Genomic DNA, 14,913 nt, shown 5'->3' with positions numbered 1-14,913 from the left:
CAACATGGTGAAACCCTGTCTCTACTAAAAATACAAAAATTAGCGGGGTGTGGTGGTGTACGCCTGTAATCCCAGCTACTTGGGAGACTGAGGCAGGAGAATCACTTGAACCTGGGAGGCAGAGGTTGCAGTGAGCCGAGACCACGCCATTGCACTCCAACCTGGGCGACAGAGTAAAAACAGACAAGCTCTTAGAAGAAATGTGCCTATCAAATATGGTAAAAGTAAAGATATCAAAGTTTTTTCTGACCGATTTTGTTTGCTTTAGATTTCAGAATGGTAGGTAAGAGCATGAAGAAAGTCTATTGCTGAATTCTACTGAACTTGCAAGGTATGCAAGCTGGAAATAAAGCATATTACTTACCTTGTGAACACTGGTCAAGACATTTAGGAAAGAGAAATCTAGGAGGAAGAAGGGGGAAATATTTAAAAACCATTCATCTCAGAGTTGTCACTGATTATTTCCCACACAAATAGTACCACTGACAAGCAAACTGACTCACATGATGAGGCAAGTGGCAGCAGCACTGAGCATTAAGGATACCCATCGGACTTCACAGCTTTCCGTCAAAGCTCCCCATGCCAGGAGCCCCACAAAAGTCCCTACATGGCCAATTCTAAGTGGAATGTTGAAGAGGGATACTGGGGACAGGACCAGCTCTTTGGTCTATGGGAGATGGAGAAAGAGCTGGTCTTTTTTGAAAGACGTATGTTTTTGAGTAAAGTGGATATTTCAAGGGAAAGTAAGAATTACACTCATCTAACTCTACCAGGGGCCTTTAATACCAACTTTGCCATGCTTCTCTTTATGTACACACTAGAATCTCAATTGCCCTTTAATCTCCTTCTTAACTCAGAAGGTGAATGAAAAGCAGGAAACTGAATTACAAGTGAAGCAGGAGGTGGGGGTGACTGATCCAAAGTGTGAGTTACTTAACAACTGTAGCACTGCAGTAGGCTCCAGAGAAAAACTCATATTCTCACAGGACTTCAGAACTCCTAAAACATCATAAGGCCTGCCTCACGGAAGAAAGCTAACACTAATGGGGATAGCTGCCTTTTATGGAGTTCCTCCTGTGAGCAAGGCACTGTGCAGGCAGTTCACGAACGTGATCTTGCTCTGTCGTCCTGTCCTCTCTGTGCCTCAGGTATCTAATAGATGAAAGGCATGGGTTTAGGATGGCTCAACACACTAAGTTTGCCCAGTGTCTCACAGGCAGCTGGGAGGCAGCAGGGCTAAGGCAGGGACCCAGTCTGTTTGGCACCACAGAGGTCCTGTGTTTTCTTCCCTGACAATTGGGATGCTGGCTGAAGTCACTCTTCTGAATGGCTGCTGGTCTAGCTGGCAGGTATTAATGATGTTCACAATGCTGGGGGAGTTTCTCTCCTGGAATTTCCTTGGTGGCAGCAAATCTTCATCATTTTATTTGATTTCTGACAACAGCCAGTCATACACCATTTGAAACCAAATTTGGTAGATGAGCTGGGTGAATACCAGGTTGGGCTGTGGATCCTGTTCCCTTACCTGACTCCCTCATAGTTTCTGAAGAATTCCAAGGAGGAAAACCCATGTGCTATAAGCGGGTCAAAGGGGCTGGAACAAGGGAAGATACAGCCACACCAGAGTCTCCCAAGAACAGAACTCACTGACTTCACTGTGTTCACAGTCCACAGAAGGCTGCTGCACAGTAAGCATTCCTTTATTTATTTTAATTTTTAAAGTTTTACTTAAAAAAATTTAAACAGCCTGTAATCCCAACACTTTTGGAGGCTGAGGTGGGCAGATCATCTGAGGCTGGGAGTTCGAGACTAGCCTGACCAACATGGAGAAACCGCGTCTCTACTAAAAATACAAAAAATAAGCCGGGCATGGTGGTGCATGCCTGTAATCCCAGCTACTTGGGAGGCTGAGGCAAGAGAATCACTTGAACCTGGGAGGTGGAGGTTACAGTGAGCTGATATCATGCCACCATTGCACTCCAGCCTGGGCAACAAGAGTGAAATTCCATCTCAAAAAAAAAAAAAAAATTTTTTTTAAACAATGGAGCAACTGTTCAGTTGGCGAAAGAAGTCAACTCCCTTTTTTGAGATAGCGTCTCACTTTGTTGCCCAGGTTGGAGTGCAGTAGCATGAACACAGCTTACTGCAGCCTCATCACGCAATCCTCCAGCCTCAGCCTCCCAAGTAGCTGGGACTACAGGTGCTCACTACCACACCTGGTTAATTTAATTTTTTGGCAGAGACGGGGTCTTGCTATGTTACCCAGGCTGCTCTTGAACTCCTGGGCTCAAGCATCCTCCAACCTTCCATCTTCCAAGTGTGCTGAGATTACAGGCATGAGCCACTGTGCCCTGCCTGATTTTGTTACTTGAATTTTTATATTCCATAATCATGTTCACCCAATTTTAGCCTTATTTCTATATTTAAATAGATTATATACTCAACTTCAGTCCTTTTATGCCTTATAAAAAACATTTTTTTTTTGAGACAGAGTCTTGCTTGCTCTGTCACCCAGGCTGGGGTGCAGTGGCATGATCGCGGCTCACTGCAACCTCCACCTTCTGGGTTCAAGCGATTTTTGTGCCTCAGCCTCCTGAGTAGCTGGGATTACAGGTGTGCACCACCACTCCTGATTAATTTTTGTATTTTTAGTAGAAATGGGATTTTGCCAGGTTGGCCAGGCTGGTCTCGAACTCCCGTCCTCAAGTGATGTGCCTGCCTTGGCCTCCCAAAGTGCTGGGATTACAGGTATGAGCCACTGCACCTGGACTTAAGTTATTTTTCAACAATATTTAGAACATACATGTTGGAGCACCCATTTATTTAGCAGATATTTCATAAGTCCTTACTATGTACTAACTATTAAACAGAAATAGTTCTCCCTTACAAAAGCTAAGTTTGTCTTCCATAATTCCTCTCTCTTCTTTGGCTACAAGTCCAAAGGGGTCTATTGAGGACCTAGCACTAATAAAAGAACAGCATTTACTACATACAAGGTGACTAATGCATTCCAAAAGATCTGTCTCCTTCTGGTGGGTGGAAACAAATCACTTTCAGTACACTTACACACCATATCCTGTATCTACCTGTGCTCCATGTAGCAACTCATGGGCTCCACACATGCTGTGATGGCACCAATGGTGAAGGAGGCCTTGACATTTGAGTCTGGGTGGGTCTGCAGGGCCTGGACAACATCAATAACATCTGTGTAGCTGGAGAAGGTAAAAAAAGGAATGATTAGTTTACTGACTGGCATTGCAAAGTGGAGGAAGAGGGGAATCCCGAATGGCTGACTGAACAAGGATGGAAAGAAAACCAAAAGGAAGAGCCTGCAATACAGTCCCTTGGTGTCACTCCACTTCATGACATGCAGCCCCTGGAATCTACAGTGTTTCTACATTCCCAAGTTCCATTAGTCCTCATAACTATGTAATAGTGAGTGGAAGAACCACCCTGCTCTGGAGGTAAAAGGAAGATGGCAGGTGACCCTGGAGCTCTGAGGGTGGGACCTACTGTCCTTAGGCCTGTTTTCTAATCAAGTTAGGAGCTCCTGCCACTTGCCTATTTTCTTTAGTAGCTCCTTTCTCTCCTTGCCACGTCTCAGAACACACAGGCAAGAAGTGTGTCTGGACCCATCCAGGTCAGCAGACTCATCCATGTCAAATACAGCTCACATTGGTATCTCCTGCCTGGAACTCTCTCCAAACTCCAAACTCGTTGTCCTTTTCAGCAGATGGACTCTACTCTTTCAGATGCTAAGCTCAAATAATTTTTTTTTTTTTTTGGTCTCCTTTGACTCCATTTTTTCCTGTCTTCAAAATATAACTAGAAGAGATCACTGCTTACACCCCCACACTCCCACTGGGTCCAAACTGTTATAATCTCTTGCTTAGATCACCCCATCAGCCTCCCAGCTGTCGCTGCTTCTGTCCTTGCCTCTCTCTGATCTGTTTTCAACACAGATGCCAGAGGGATATGCTAAACCCAGAGTCAGATCATGTCATTTCTCTGCTCAAAACCCTCTGGTGGCTTCCATCTCACTCTGTGTGAAAGCCAAAGTCCTTACAATATGCCAGGCAGCCCTCTATGATCTGACCCCCTACGGAGCAGCGAAGAATTTCATCTACTATCACTTCCCTTTCCCTAATCCAGCTACTTTGGTTTCCTGGCTCTTTTCTGAACATGCCAGGCATACTTCTACCTCTGCATTCTTTGCCCCCCTGCCTGGAATGTTCTTTTCCTCAGGTATCTGCATAAGTGGTTCTCTCTCCCTTCAGGTCTCTGCTCAGGAGGCATCTTATGGAGAGGCATCCTCTGACTTCATACACCCGGTGTGATTCAGCAACCCTCCCTTCTTGGCATTCTCTGCCTCCTCTTCCAAGTTTCTTCAAAGCCCCAATCAGCAGTTATTTATACCTTATTTTCTCATTTATTTCTTTACTGTCTCCATAATAAGAATGTCAGGTGGTACTGTAATCTCTGCTGCCTAAAGGACGGTAGGTGAATAAACTGGATGTTCAACCCTGAGCAGGCCCCTGGCCACTTCAAGAGGGGGACCTAGCCTCTTCACCTAGTAGAGGAGAACTCTTTCCCGATTGATCCAGCCTATCACCAAAAGGTTTGTTCCTATGGAAGAAAGTCAAACCTAATGGGCAGCCCGTCTGATCAGATGGGCCTGGTTTAGTTTGAGCCCTTTGGAAGCCAGTGGTGGTGGTGTGGACAGGTACAGCCTGCTTGAGTTGTTCTTGAGTTCCTACGAACAACTCATCTGTAAAAAGGCCCTTGGCTTTATCTGCAGACTACAATACTCCACCCCACCCCACCCCAGGTTCTCCTGAGTCCTGATCAGCTGGCAGGGCTTCAGTAGAGAATGGGGTGTACTAGGTTCTAGAGTTCCACCAGGGGGGCCTGACAGCCCTCTGCTCACAGCCTTCTCTTCTTCAGGGCTTCTCCCCCTACCTGGGCATGTGTATATGACCACATGGGGCTCTTTCCACTGAATGCCTGGCTGGGCCTGGATGCCAGGAGCGTCCAATCCACAACATGCACTGCCAGGCCCATACAGAAGCACGCCTGGTAAGCAGGGCTGGCATGTGCATGCTGTCCCGCATCCCTCTCTGGTGGTGTTTAATGGAGTTAATGGATTTAACTCTTATGGTTAATGTGAAACGTGCTCACTCAAACTGTAGGCTTAAATTGCAAACATAAAACAGCCTACGGGAGACTTCAGTGTAAGCAGTACAGACTCATTTCTTAGGGGAGCAAAGGACAACTAAAAAGGATTCACAAGTCATGCTTGAGGAGTCATTTTAATGTAACAGGATTTCCCTTAGAGAGGGTGGCTGTGGAATTTCTAGGTTTTCAGAGCATTTCATTAATTTCCATTGACTTTATTTATTTTATTTTATTTTTTTTGAGACGGAGTCTTGCTCTGTCACCCAGGCTGGAGTGCAGTGGCTGGATCTCAGCTCACTGCAAGCTCCGCCTCCTGGGTTCACGCCAATCTCCCGCCTCAGCCTCCCGAGTAGCTGGGACTACAGGCGTCCGCCACCTCGCCCGGCTAGTTTTTTGTATTTTTTTTTTAGTAGAGACGGGGTTTCACCGTGTTAGCCAGGATGGTCTCGATCTCCTGACCTCGTGATCCGCCCGTCTCGGCCTCCCAAAGTGCTGGGATTACAGGCTTGAGCCACCGCACCCGGCAATTAATTTTCATTGACTTTAATGGAAAAAGGTTACAGTAAAAAACAGGCTCCTGTCTCCCTGATGAGGCCTCTGCATCTGGGCACTGCCCCAAGAGAGAAGGCCCTGAGCCATTCACTCTATCCATTAGGGGAATCCCTGCTAGAACCTCCCTTCCTCCCCAGCCCCATAATCATCCTGGGTGAGGGCTCCAGACAGAAAGAGCACCCCTCACCCAGAAGGAATCACCACACTCAAGTTACTAGAGCCTTTTTTTTTTTTTTTTTTTTTGAGACAGAGTCTTGCTCTGTCGCCCAGGCTGGAGTGCAGTGGCAGGGTCACAGCTCACCGCAAACTCTGCCTCCCAGGCTCAAGCGATCCTCCTGCCTCAGCCTCCTGAGTAGCTGGGACCACAGGTGTGCACCACCACACCCACCTAATTTTTTGTATTTTTGGTAGAGACAGGGTTTCATCATGTTGCTCAGGCTGCTCTCAAACTCCTGAGCTCAAGTGATTCACCCACCTTGTCCTCCCAAAGTGTTGGGATATAGGTGTGAGCCATGGCACCCGGGCTAGAGCTTGTACTAGACCACCTGGGCTAAACTGACCCAACTGTATGATGAGGGCAAAAAACTGTCTCTTCATGTTTGCTTCCTGTCAGTATTTTCTTTATTAAAAATAAAAACAAAACAAAAACCCAGCAGGACCTTAACTTTCTTTTCTCTGAAACAACAGATAATCTATTCAAGTCTCCTTTGGGCACAGTCTTATGTTTGCAATTTAAGCCTACAATCTGAATGGGCACAAGTTTTTACATTAATTAATTTCAAATTTTGTTTTTAATGTAGATAATTTTAAAGAATGATTTTATAATATTCCAGGGTATAAATAAATACAGCCCCTCAAATTCTCTAAAATTAATTTTTTTAAATTCAGATTTTTCCAGTTTTACTTATATTTGTGTGTGTATGTGTGTGTGTATTAAGTTCTATTCAATTTTACCACCTGTGTAGGTTCTTATATCCATCACCATAGTCAGGATACTAAACAGTTCCAACACACAAGGATCCCTTGTGTTGCCCTTTTATAAACACGCCCACCTCCCTCCTGCTCTCCACTCCCATTCTGACCCCTGTCAATCACTAATCTGTCCTCCATTTCTAAAACTTTGTCATTTTAAAATACATAAATTCAATTTTTAAAACAACAACTAACAGTTCCACTTGAAAAGTTTACGTCTATCGCCCCACCACTTCACTAAATTGAGTGGCATCAGGCCACTCTAAGGGCTAAAGAAATCTCTGTCCCATATTACAAGTTTCCCCAAATAATGCTATAAATGAAAATAAAGCCAGGCCGGGCTTGGTGGCTCACACCCATAATCTCAACACTTTGGGAGGCTGAGGTGCAAAGATTGCTTGAGTTCAAGAGTTCAAGACCAGCCTGGGCAACATAGGGAGACCCATCTCTAAAAACAAAGGCCAGAAACTGGGCATGGTGGCTCACACCTATAATCCCAGCACTCTGGGAGGCCAAGGGAGGTGGAACACGTGAGGTCAGGAGTTCAAGACCAGCCTAACCAAGATGGTGAAACCCCATCTCTACTAAAAATACAAAAATTAGCCAGGTGTGGTGGTGAGTGCCTGTAATCCCAGCCACTTGGGAGGTTGAGGCACGAGAACTGCTTGAACCCGGGAGGCGGGGGTTGCAGTGAGCCAAGATTGTGCCATTGCACTCCAGCCTGGACGACAGAGCGAGACTCCAACTCAAAAAAAAAAAAAAAAAAAGGCCAGGAGCGGTGGCTCACGCTTGTAATCCCAGCACTTTGGGAGGCTGAGGTGGGTGGATCACCTGAGGTCAGGAGTTCGAGACCAGCCTGGCCAACATAGTGAAATCCGATCTCTACTAAAAAATACAAAAATTAGCCGGGTGTGGTGGCGTGTGCCTGTAATTCCAGCTACTTGGGAGGCTGAGGCGGGAGTATTGCTTGAACTTGGGAGGTGGAGGTTGCAGTGAGCTGAGATTGAGCCACTGCACTCCAGCCTGGGTGACAGAGCAAGACTCCATTTCAAAAAAAAAAAAAAAGGAAAAAAAAAAGAAAGAAAGCAAATAAAGCCATATTCAAGGAATACAATTCTTAATATGAGAAGCATCTAGGATCTCCCATCACCAACAACCTAAATAATGGGCATGAAGGCCCAGTCCCAAGACAATGGACATGCTATAAAGGAGGGTGCTACATGGGCCCAGCTGGTAAGAAAAGTGTCTTAGTGAAGAGCCACAGCATTTAGCTGGTATTCTGACTGGAGTCCTTTAGGAAATTGACTAGAGGTCCCCATATCCTGGGGCTGTGATGGGGCAAAGGCTGGGTTTGCAGTATAAGAGTGGGCTGGTCACACTAACACTGTAGTTTAGAAGCAGCCAGGAAAGCTGACACTTTTGCAGACTTGTAAAGTCAGAGACAAGAAGTCAGTGATGCTCTCTGAAGAGACAGAAGATGGAAATGACCTCAACTACACATTGTCAAGCTGCTGAATTCATCTGCAGCTCCACACCCTCAGTGACTCTCAACTGGTGGGAGCAGGAGGTGAAGTAGATGGGCCAACCCATTCCTTTGACGAATAGAAACAATGGAAAACCAAAAGAAAACAAGTGGTTTCAACCCCAGACTCTTCCTCTGGTTTCTAAGACCTCAGCCCACAAGCAGGACAAAAGGGCTGATAGAAGGGAAGCTGGAGGCAAGGTGTGAGAACGACGCTTGAAAGGGAAAGCTGGCCTGCTGGGGTACACTGTCCCACCTGTCTCCTTCCTCAGTACCACCCTCCTAGCTTTCCTCCAATTTCCATTATCACAGCCAGGACACGAAAAGGGGCTTTGGATTGGGACCCATTCTTTACTGGAAACAACTAGCCAATTGCAAACACTAACATAGCACAAAAGCACTTTGCAGGAACTGCCAAAAGCTTCTTTATTACCAACCATAACGACACTAGTGAAAAGCACGGCTCCTGTTTTCCTGACTGCGCATTCCCCTCTGGGCCGGGGGTGGTAACGGGTCTGTGAAGGGCTCCTCCTTGAAAGGCCTTAGAACAGGTCAAGAGAACCTCCTTTTAGCAAGGGTCCCCTGGAGCAGTGGTACAAGCTCTGTCAAACCTGCCCTCCCATGTTGCAACTCACAATAATCATGCTTACAGAGACTTCATGAGCTAGTCAGCCTATAATTACAGTTCTGCACACAGCCATGAAAGGGGAGCTTCTTACCCAACATGAATATTCCCACACCTCACTCAAAGTCCCAGTAAACTCTCCTGGGCCAGCCATCCATGTCATGGTGAGGCTGGAGCCTGCAGAGTATGAGGGTCATCTCTGCAATTCCACAAGAGGGAGAACTGAAACAGAAGAAGCTCCCTTATTTAGATGATGAAGGAAGACTTAGGGACCACTACTGTTCCAAGAATTACCAGTGAATCTTGCCAGGTTCCCTAAATCCCCACCTTGTAGGGATACGATGATGTTAAATCCAAACTTAAAACTTGTGTGCAAGCTGTATTAGCCTATAGGCCATAGGGTCATTGCTCACTTAAGGTTTCCCTGTAGTGCAGACACTGTTCACGCATGTGGAGTCTGTTCTGTGCTTCAGGTTTGTTACACATAAAATAAGAGTAATGGCAAGGTCATCACCCTGATTTGACCGTTCCCAGGAGACTTCCAATGCTCACCCTTGTAACACCACCAGCAGTCTGGTCTTCTTGCGGATGTAGGCTGACTGGCGGGCAGAGCGGTTCTGCTGGGCCTCCAGGGCATTGGAAAGGTATCTCTGGAAGTGCGCAGCATGAAAACATTCAGAACTGTCCATGATTTGGCGATACACCATCCATCTGGAAAGGGAAAATGTAACCTCAGAATGGGGGCCACCTGATGACCTGGCCCCATATGTTCAGCCATGGATTCAAATGTGACCATGACTCCTAAAGCCATTCTGCCCAGTGAATCCATTCAGGAGAAAGCCATCCTGGCCTCACAGAAAAAAGGCAGAGGGCACTGGATGGGTTGGAAGCCCAGTATCCTGAAACCACTGTCACTGGGGCTTTTGATAGGAAACCCCTTGCCACAGGGAAAATGGTCAGGTAAGTACTTGACCAACAGACATCAGAGGTAAGAAAGACTCCTTCTGACCAGGCAGTCACTTTCTGAAGGACCATGCAAAAGATGGCTTCAGTTAGTCTCTTGCTAAGAATAAGAAATGGGCAGGGCTGGCCGGGCATGGTGGCTCATGCCTGTAATCCCAGCACTTTGGGAGGCCGAGGCGGGCGGATCACCTGAAGTCGGGAGTTCAAGACCAGCCTGATCAACTGGTCTTGGAGAAACCCTATCTCTACTAAAAATACAAAATGGGCAGGGTGTAGTGGCGCATGCTTGTAATCCCAGCTACTTGGGAGGCTGAGGCAGGAGAATCGCTTGAACCCAGGAGGTGGGTGCTGCAGTGAGCCAAGATCACACCACTTGCACTCCAGCCTGGGCAACAAGAGTGAAACTCCATCTCAAAAAAAAAAAAAAAAAAGAAAAGAAATGGGCAGGGTGAATAATTCAGAATGTTTATAGAACAAAAACACTAGACACGAGGAACTGGTTAGACATTTAGTACTTAATAAATGAGGTCCCATATTTCCTGAACATCACTCTATAATTTGCCTCCCCATTCCCCATAATATCCCATCCTAAACTGCTGACTCTATGCAATTTCAGGCTTCTAAATTTCTTTATGGCCTCCTGCAGGATGCCTTACTTTGGGGTAGGCTGACTAGATATTAAACACCTGGTTCAATCAGCAAAGGTTGTTTAGTAATCTGACAGCCAGGTGGAAGTGAAGGATGAATGATTTTCCTGATTTCACCTGGGCCAACCTGTTCCAGCTGCATCTGAACTCAGGCAGTCTCCTTGTGCTCATGGAAGGATCACCACATCCACCAGCTCCTAAGTTTTTATGACCCTGAATTTCCCTGCTGATCACTCCCAGGCCTCTGCACTTGCTTGACCTGCTGCTACAATGCTCTCCCCCAGTAGCCACATGTTTTATTCCTTAAAGTCTTTGCTCAAATGTCACCTCCTTAGTGAAGTTTTCCCAGACCACCCAATTTCAAACTGGAATCTAAGGCACACAGTAGAATGTGCCTGTAATCTCAGCTACTTTGTAGAATGAGGTGGGAGGATCACTTGAGCTCAGGAGTTTGAGACCAGCCTGGACAACACAGCAAAACCCCATCTCCAAAAAATTTTTTAAAAATTAGTTGGGTGTGATGGTGCACACCTGTAGTCCTGCCTACTTGGGAGGGTTAGGTGGGAGGATAATTTGAACCCAGGAGTTTGAGGCTACAGCGAACTATGATTGTGCCACTGTACCCAAGTTTGGGTGACAGAGAGAGACCCTATCTCCAAAAACAAAACAGAAAACTGGAACCCCACTTCCAGCCCTGCACTTCCTATAACCTTCTCTGCTCTATTTCCTGTTGTTTTGTTTTTTAATCAGAGTCTCACTCTGTTGCCCAGGCTGGGATGCAGTGGCACAATCTCATCTCACTGCAGCCTCGCCCTCCTGGGTTCAAGTGATTCTCCCACCTTAGCCTCCTGAGTAGCTGGGACTATAGATGCATGCCACCAAATTCGGCTAATTTTTGTAGGTTTCACCATGTTGCCAAGGCTGGTCTCAAATTCCTGGGCTCAGGCGATCCACCCACTTTTGCCTCCCAAAGTGCTGGGATTACAGGTGTGAGCCACAGAACCCGGCCCCTTCCCTGCTTCATTTTCTTCATAGAACTTTTCACAAGTTAATATACTTTTCCTTATCTGTCTGTCTTCCCAAACTAGAATGTAAGCTCCATTAAGGGCAGAGATTTTCTTGTCTGTTTGTTCATCGATGTATTCTCTCATACTCAGACCAGTGCCTGGCATACAGGAAGTGCTCAGTAGAGCATTAAATGAATGGCTGACTACCGTGCTGATACCAGTCCCACCAAGGCCAGCACATGTCTAAGGTTTTCCAATGCCTAGGCAGGCCCAAGTTAGAATCCCTTTCCCCACAGCAAAGGCAGCAGCCATACTAACCTGCCATATTCTTTATGAAGAGTGACCAGAAAAGCACAGAGCTCGCTAGCGTGACAGCCTGGGAGGCCGGTTACAATGCTGATAATTACCTACATGAAGAAAAAGTCATGGGTTTGCAATTCAACTGCATTGCATTGTGTAAGAAGAGGTTAAGAGAACTGACTTCTGGTGCCAAGCATTGTGGGTCTGAACCTCAGTATGACCTCTCACTAACTCTGTGACCTTTGGCCAATGACAGAACCTACATTATAAAGTGGGTGTGAGGATTAACTGGGTTAACATAAGCAAAGTGTTTAGAACAGTGCTTGGCACGTAGCAAATACCATATAAAATGTAGTGTTACTAGTCTAATTTTTACTAGAGTAGTAACACTAATTAGAGCAGATTGTGAATAGATTAGTTAAAATACAATGCATTAAAGGACCTACCTGCTTGAGACCACATCTCTCTGTAAAGCAGACATTCAGGCATATTATGACTTTTTTCCCAGTAGTAACATTTCTTAGGAAAACACTGGGCAGAAAGGAGGTCTGGGACAAAAATGCCCCAGGCTACACTGGTGTGGTAAACTAGGGCAGAGGACAGAAGAGTGGTGCTGGGGATGCTTCTGCCTGGTTGCCTGTGCCCTCTAAGTCAAATTTGGTCAGGGCTAAGCAGGGCTAAGTTTTTTTTGTTTTTCGTTTTTTTTTTTTTGAGATGCAGTCTCGCTCTGTTGCCCAGGCTGAAGTGCCGTGGTGTGATCTCAGCTTACTACAACCTCCACCTCCTGGGTTCAAGAGATTCTTCTGCCTCAGCCTCCCAAGTAGCTGGGATTACAGGCATGTGCCACCACACCTGGCTCATTTTTGTATTTTTAGTAGAGACGGGGTTTCACCATGTTGGCCAGACTGGTCTCAAACTCCTGACCTCGGGTGATCCACTGACCTTCGCCTCCCAAAGTGCTGGACTTACAGGCGTGAGCCGCCGCGTCTGGCCGACCAGGGCTAAGTCTTAACTTACTGTATGTGTGAAGCACTTGTGATTCTAGAAGAGGAGAAGAGTGGCCAGGCTGAACTGTCCTAACTTTATTATACACCCACGGGAAAACAGGTCCCCTTTCAGGTAGATATTCCAAAGCAACTTAAGAAATTCACTGAAAAAGGAGGCATCAGGCAGGTGAGGACAGGAATCATGTAATCACCGAGGGAGGTCTATGTAAATGACTTGGCATGGCAAGTGCCTCTGTAAGTTTTTTTTCTTTTTTTTGAGACGGAGTCTCCCTCTGCTGTCAGGCTGGAGTGCAGTGTGCAATTTTGGCTCACTGCAACCTCCGCCTCCCGGGTTCAAGTGATTCTCCTGCCTCAGCCTCCTGAGTAGCTGGAACTACAGGTGCCGACCACCATGCCCAGCTAATTTTTTGTATTTTTAGTACAGACGGGGTTTCACCATGTTGGCCAGGATGGTCTCGATCTCTTGACCTTGTGATCCACCCGCCTTGGCCTCCCAAAGTGCTGGGATTACAGGCGTGAGCCACCATGCCCAGCCTGTAAGTTTTATTTCACAATACACAAGACTCACTGGGACAGGCCCAGTCACAAATATGCTAAAGCTAAGCCTGGAAGCACTCATCACTTGAGCTACCCACATCAGCACAGAGAAGATGGCCGTGAATCCCTCTTCTTTTGTAGGACCCAGAAGCTGTCTCTTGTTCCCTCTGACCAGGGCCTCCACACCGTACCCCTTTCTACCCCTCAGGCAGTACTCCATGTTTATCCTCCTCCCATCCAGCTTTCCCCGTCTTCGTTCCTATTCCTCAGTGCCCAGGTCTCAGCCCCTCAAATCACAGTACATGTACGTAAAGCCAGACATGTTTTTACTTTAAGGCCAGTCCAAAAGCACCATTTTTTTTTTTTCAGATGGAGTCTCGCTCCATTGCCCAGGCTGGAGTGCAGTGGTGCAATCTCAGCTTACTACAACCTCTGCTTCCTGGGTTCATGCAACTCTCCTGTCTTGGCCTCCCAAGGAGCTGGGACTACAGGCACCTGCCACCACGCCTGGCTAATTTTTGTATTTTTAGTAGAGACGGGGTTTCACCTTGTTGGTCAGGCTGGTCTTGAACTCCTGACCTTAGATGACCCACCTGCCTCAACCTCCCAAAGTGCTGGGATTACAGGTATGAGCCATCCTGCCCGGCCAAGCATCTTTGAATAAAATATAAATAAATATTGCACCTTTGAATAAAACATAACAAGTAGGTATTTTCAGATGCTTTACACTCTTGCCTTAGGGAAAAAATGACGTTTCTCATTGCTTAGTGCTTTTACTTCCTTTTGCAGCTGAGTATCTTCTAGACTCGCATGGAAGTAAATGCCCTCTTTGAGCCTATTAAGACTTATGGTTCTGGGCTGCGCGCGGTAGCTCATGTCTGTAAACCCAGCACTTTGGGAGGCTGAGGCGGGCAGATCACTTGAAGTAAGGAGATCCAGACCAGCCTGGCAACATGGTAAAACTCTGACTCTACTAAAAATACAAAAATTAGCTGGGCTTGGTGGCACATGCCTATAATCCCAGCTACTGGGGAGGCTGAGGCTGGAGAATGACTTGAACCTGGGAGGCAGAGGTTGCAGTGAGCCGAGATCGGGCCACTGGACTTCAGCCTGGGCAACAGAGCGAGACTCCATTTCAAAAAAAAAAAGCTGGGCATGGTGGCTCATGCCTGTAATCCCAGCACTTTGGGAGGCCGAGGCAGGTGGGTCACTTGAGGTCAGGAGTTTGAGACCATCCTGGCCAACATGGTGAAACCCCATCTCTATTAAAAATACAAAAAATTAACAGGGCGTGGTAGCAGGTACCTGAAGTTCCAGCTACTTGAGAAGCCGATGCAGGAGAATTGCTTAAACCCAGGTGGTGAAGGTTGCAGATCGTGCCATTGCACTCCAGCCTAGGTGACAGAGCAAGACTCAAAAAAAAAAAAAAGAAAAAGAAAAAGAAAAAAAGACCATCCTGGCTAACATGGTGAAACCCCGTCTCTACTAAAAATACAAAAAGTTAGCCGGGCGTGGGGGCGCGTGCCTGTAATCCTGGCTACTCGGGATGCTGAGGCAGGAGAATCCCTTGAACCCAGGAGGTGGAGGGTGCAGTGAGCCAAGATCA

The 14,913-nt window shown here is 46.6% G+C and overlaps 1 protein-coding gene across 11 annotated transcripts in view; it reads right to left on the bottom strand.

Moving 5' to 3' along the window:
* DNAAF9 (dynein axonemal assembly factor 9) overlaps window positions 1–14,913 on the bottom strand; it is a 164,597-nt gene that overhangs the window by 32,932 nt on the left and 116,752 nt on the right. For 9 of the 11 annotated variants that reach the window (XR_012419196.1, XM_005568456.4, XM_005568459.5 and 6 more), the window contains 4 exons: window positions 11,782–11,870; window positions 9,399–9,557; window positions 3,087–3,212; window positions 365–402 (listed from right to left, as the gene is read on the bottom strand). Coding sequence is in view for 8 of the 11 variants with exons in the window: in XM_005568456.4 (XP_005568513.3) it covers window positions 365–402; window positions 3,087–3,212; window positions 9,399–9,557; window positions 11,782–11,870 (412 nt within the window). In the remaining 3 variants the exon portion in view is untranslated. The remainder of the gene's footprint in view (window positions 1–364; window positions 403–3,086; window positions 3,213–9,398; window positions 9,558–11,781; window positions 11,871–14,913) is intronic. The other 2 variants (XR_012419195.1, XR_012419197.1) reach the window with 1 other exon arrangement.

Source organism: Macaca fascicularis, chromosome 10 (genome assembly GCF_037993035.2).
Source record: "Macaca fascicularis isolate 582-1 chromosome 10, T2T-MFA8v1.1".
In the NCBI taxonomy this organism is placed as follows: domain Eukaryota; kingdom Metazoa; phylum Chordata; class Mammalia; order Primates; family Cercopithecidae; genus Macaca; species Macaca fascicularis.
Note: the sequence above shows the minus strand (reverse complement) of the source record. Positions and strands in the feature narration are given on the sequence as shown.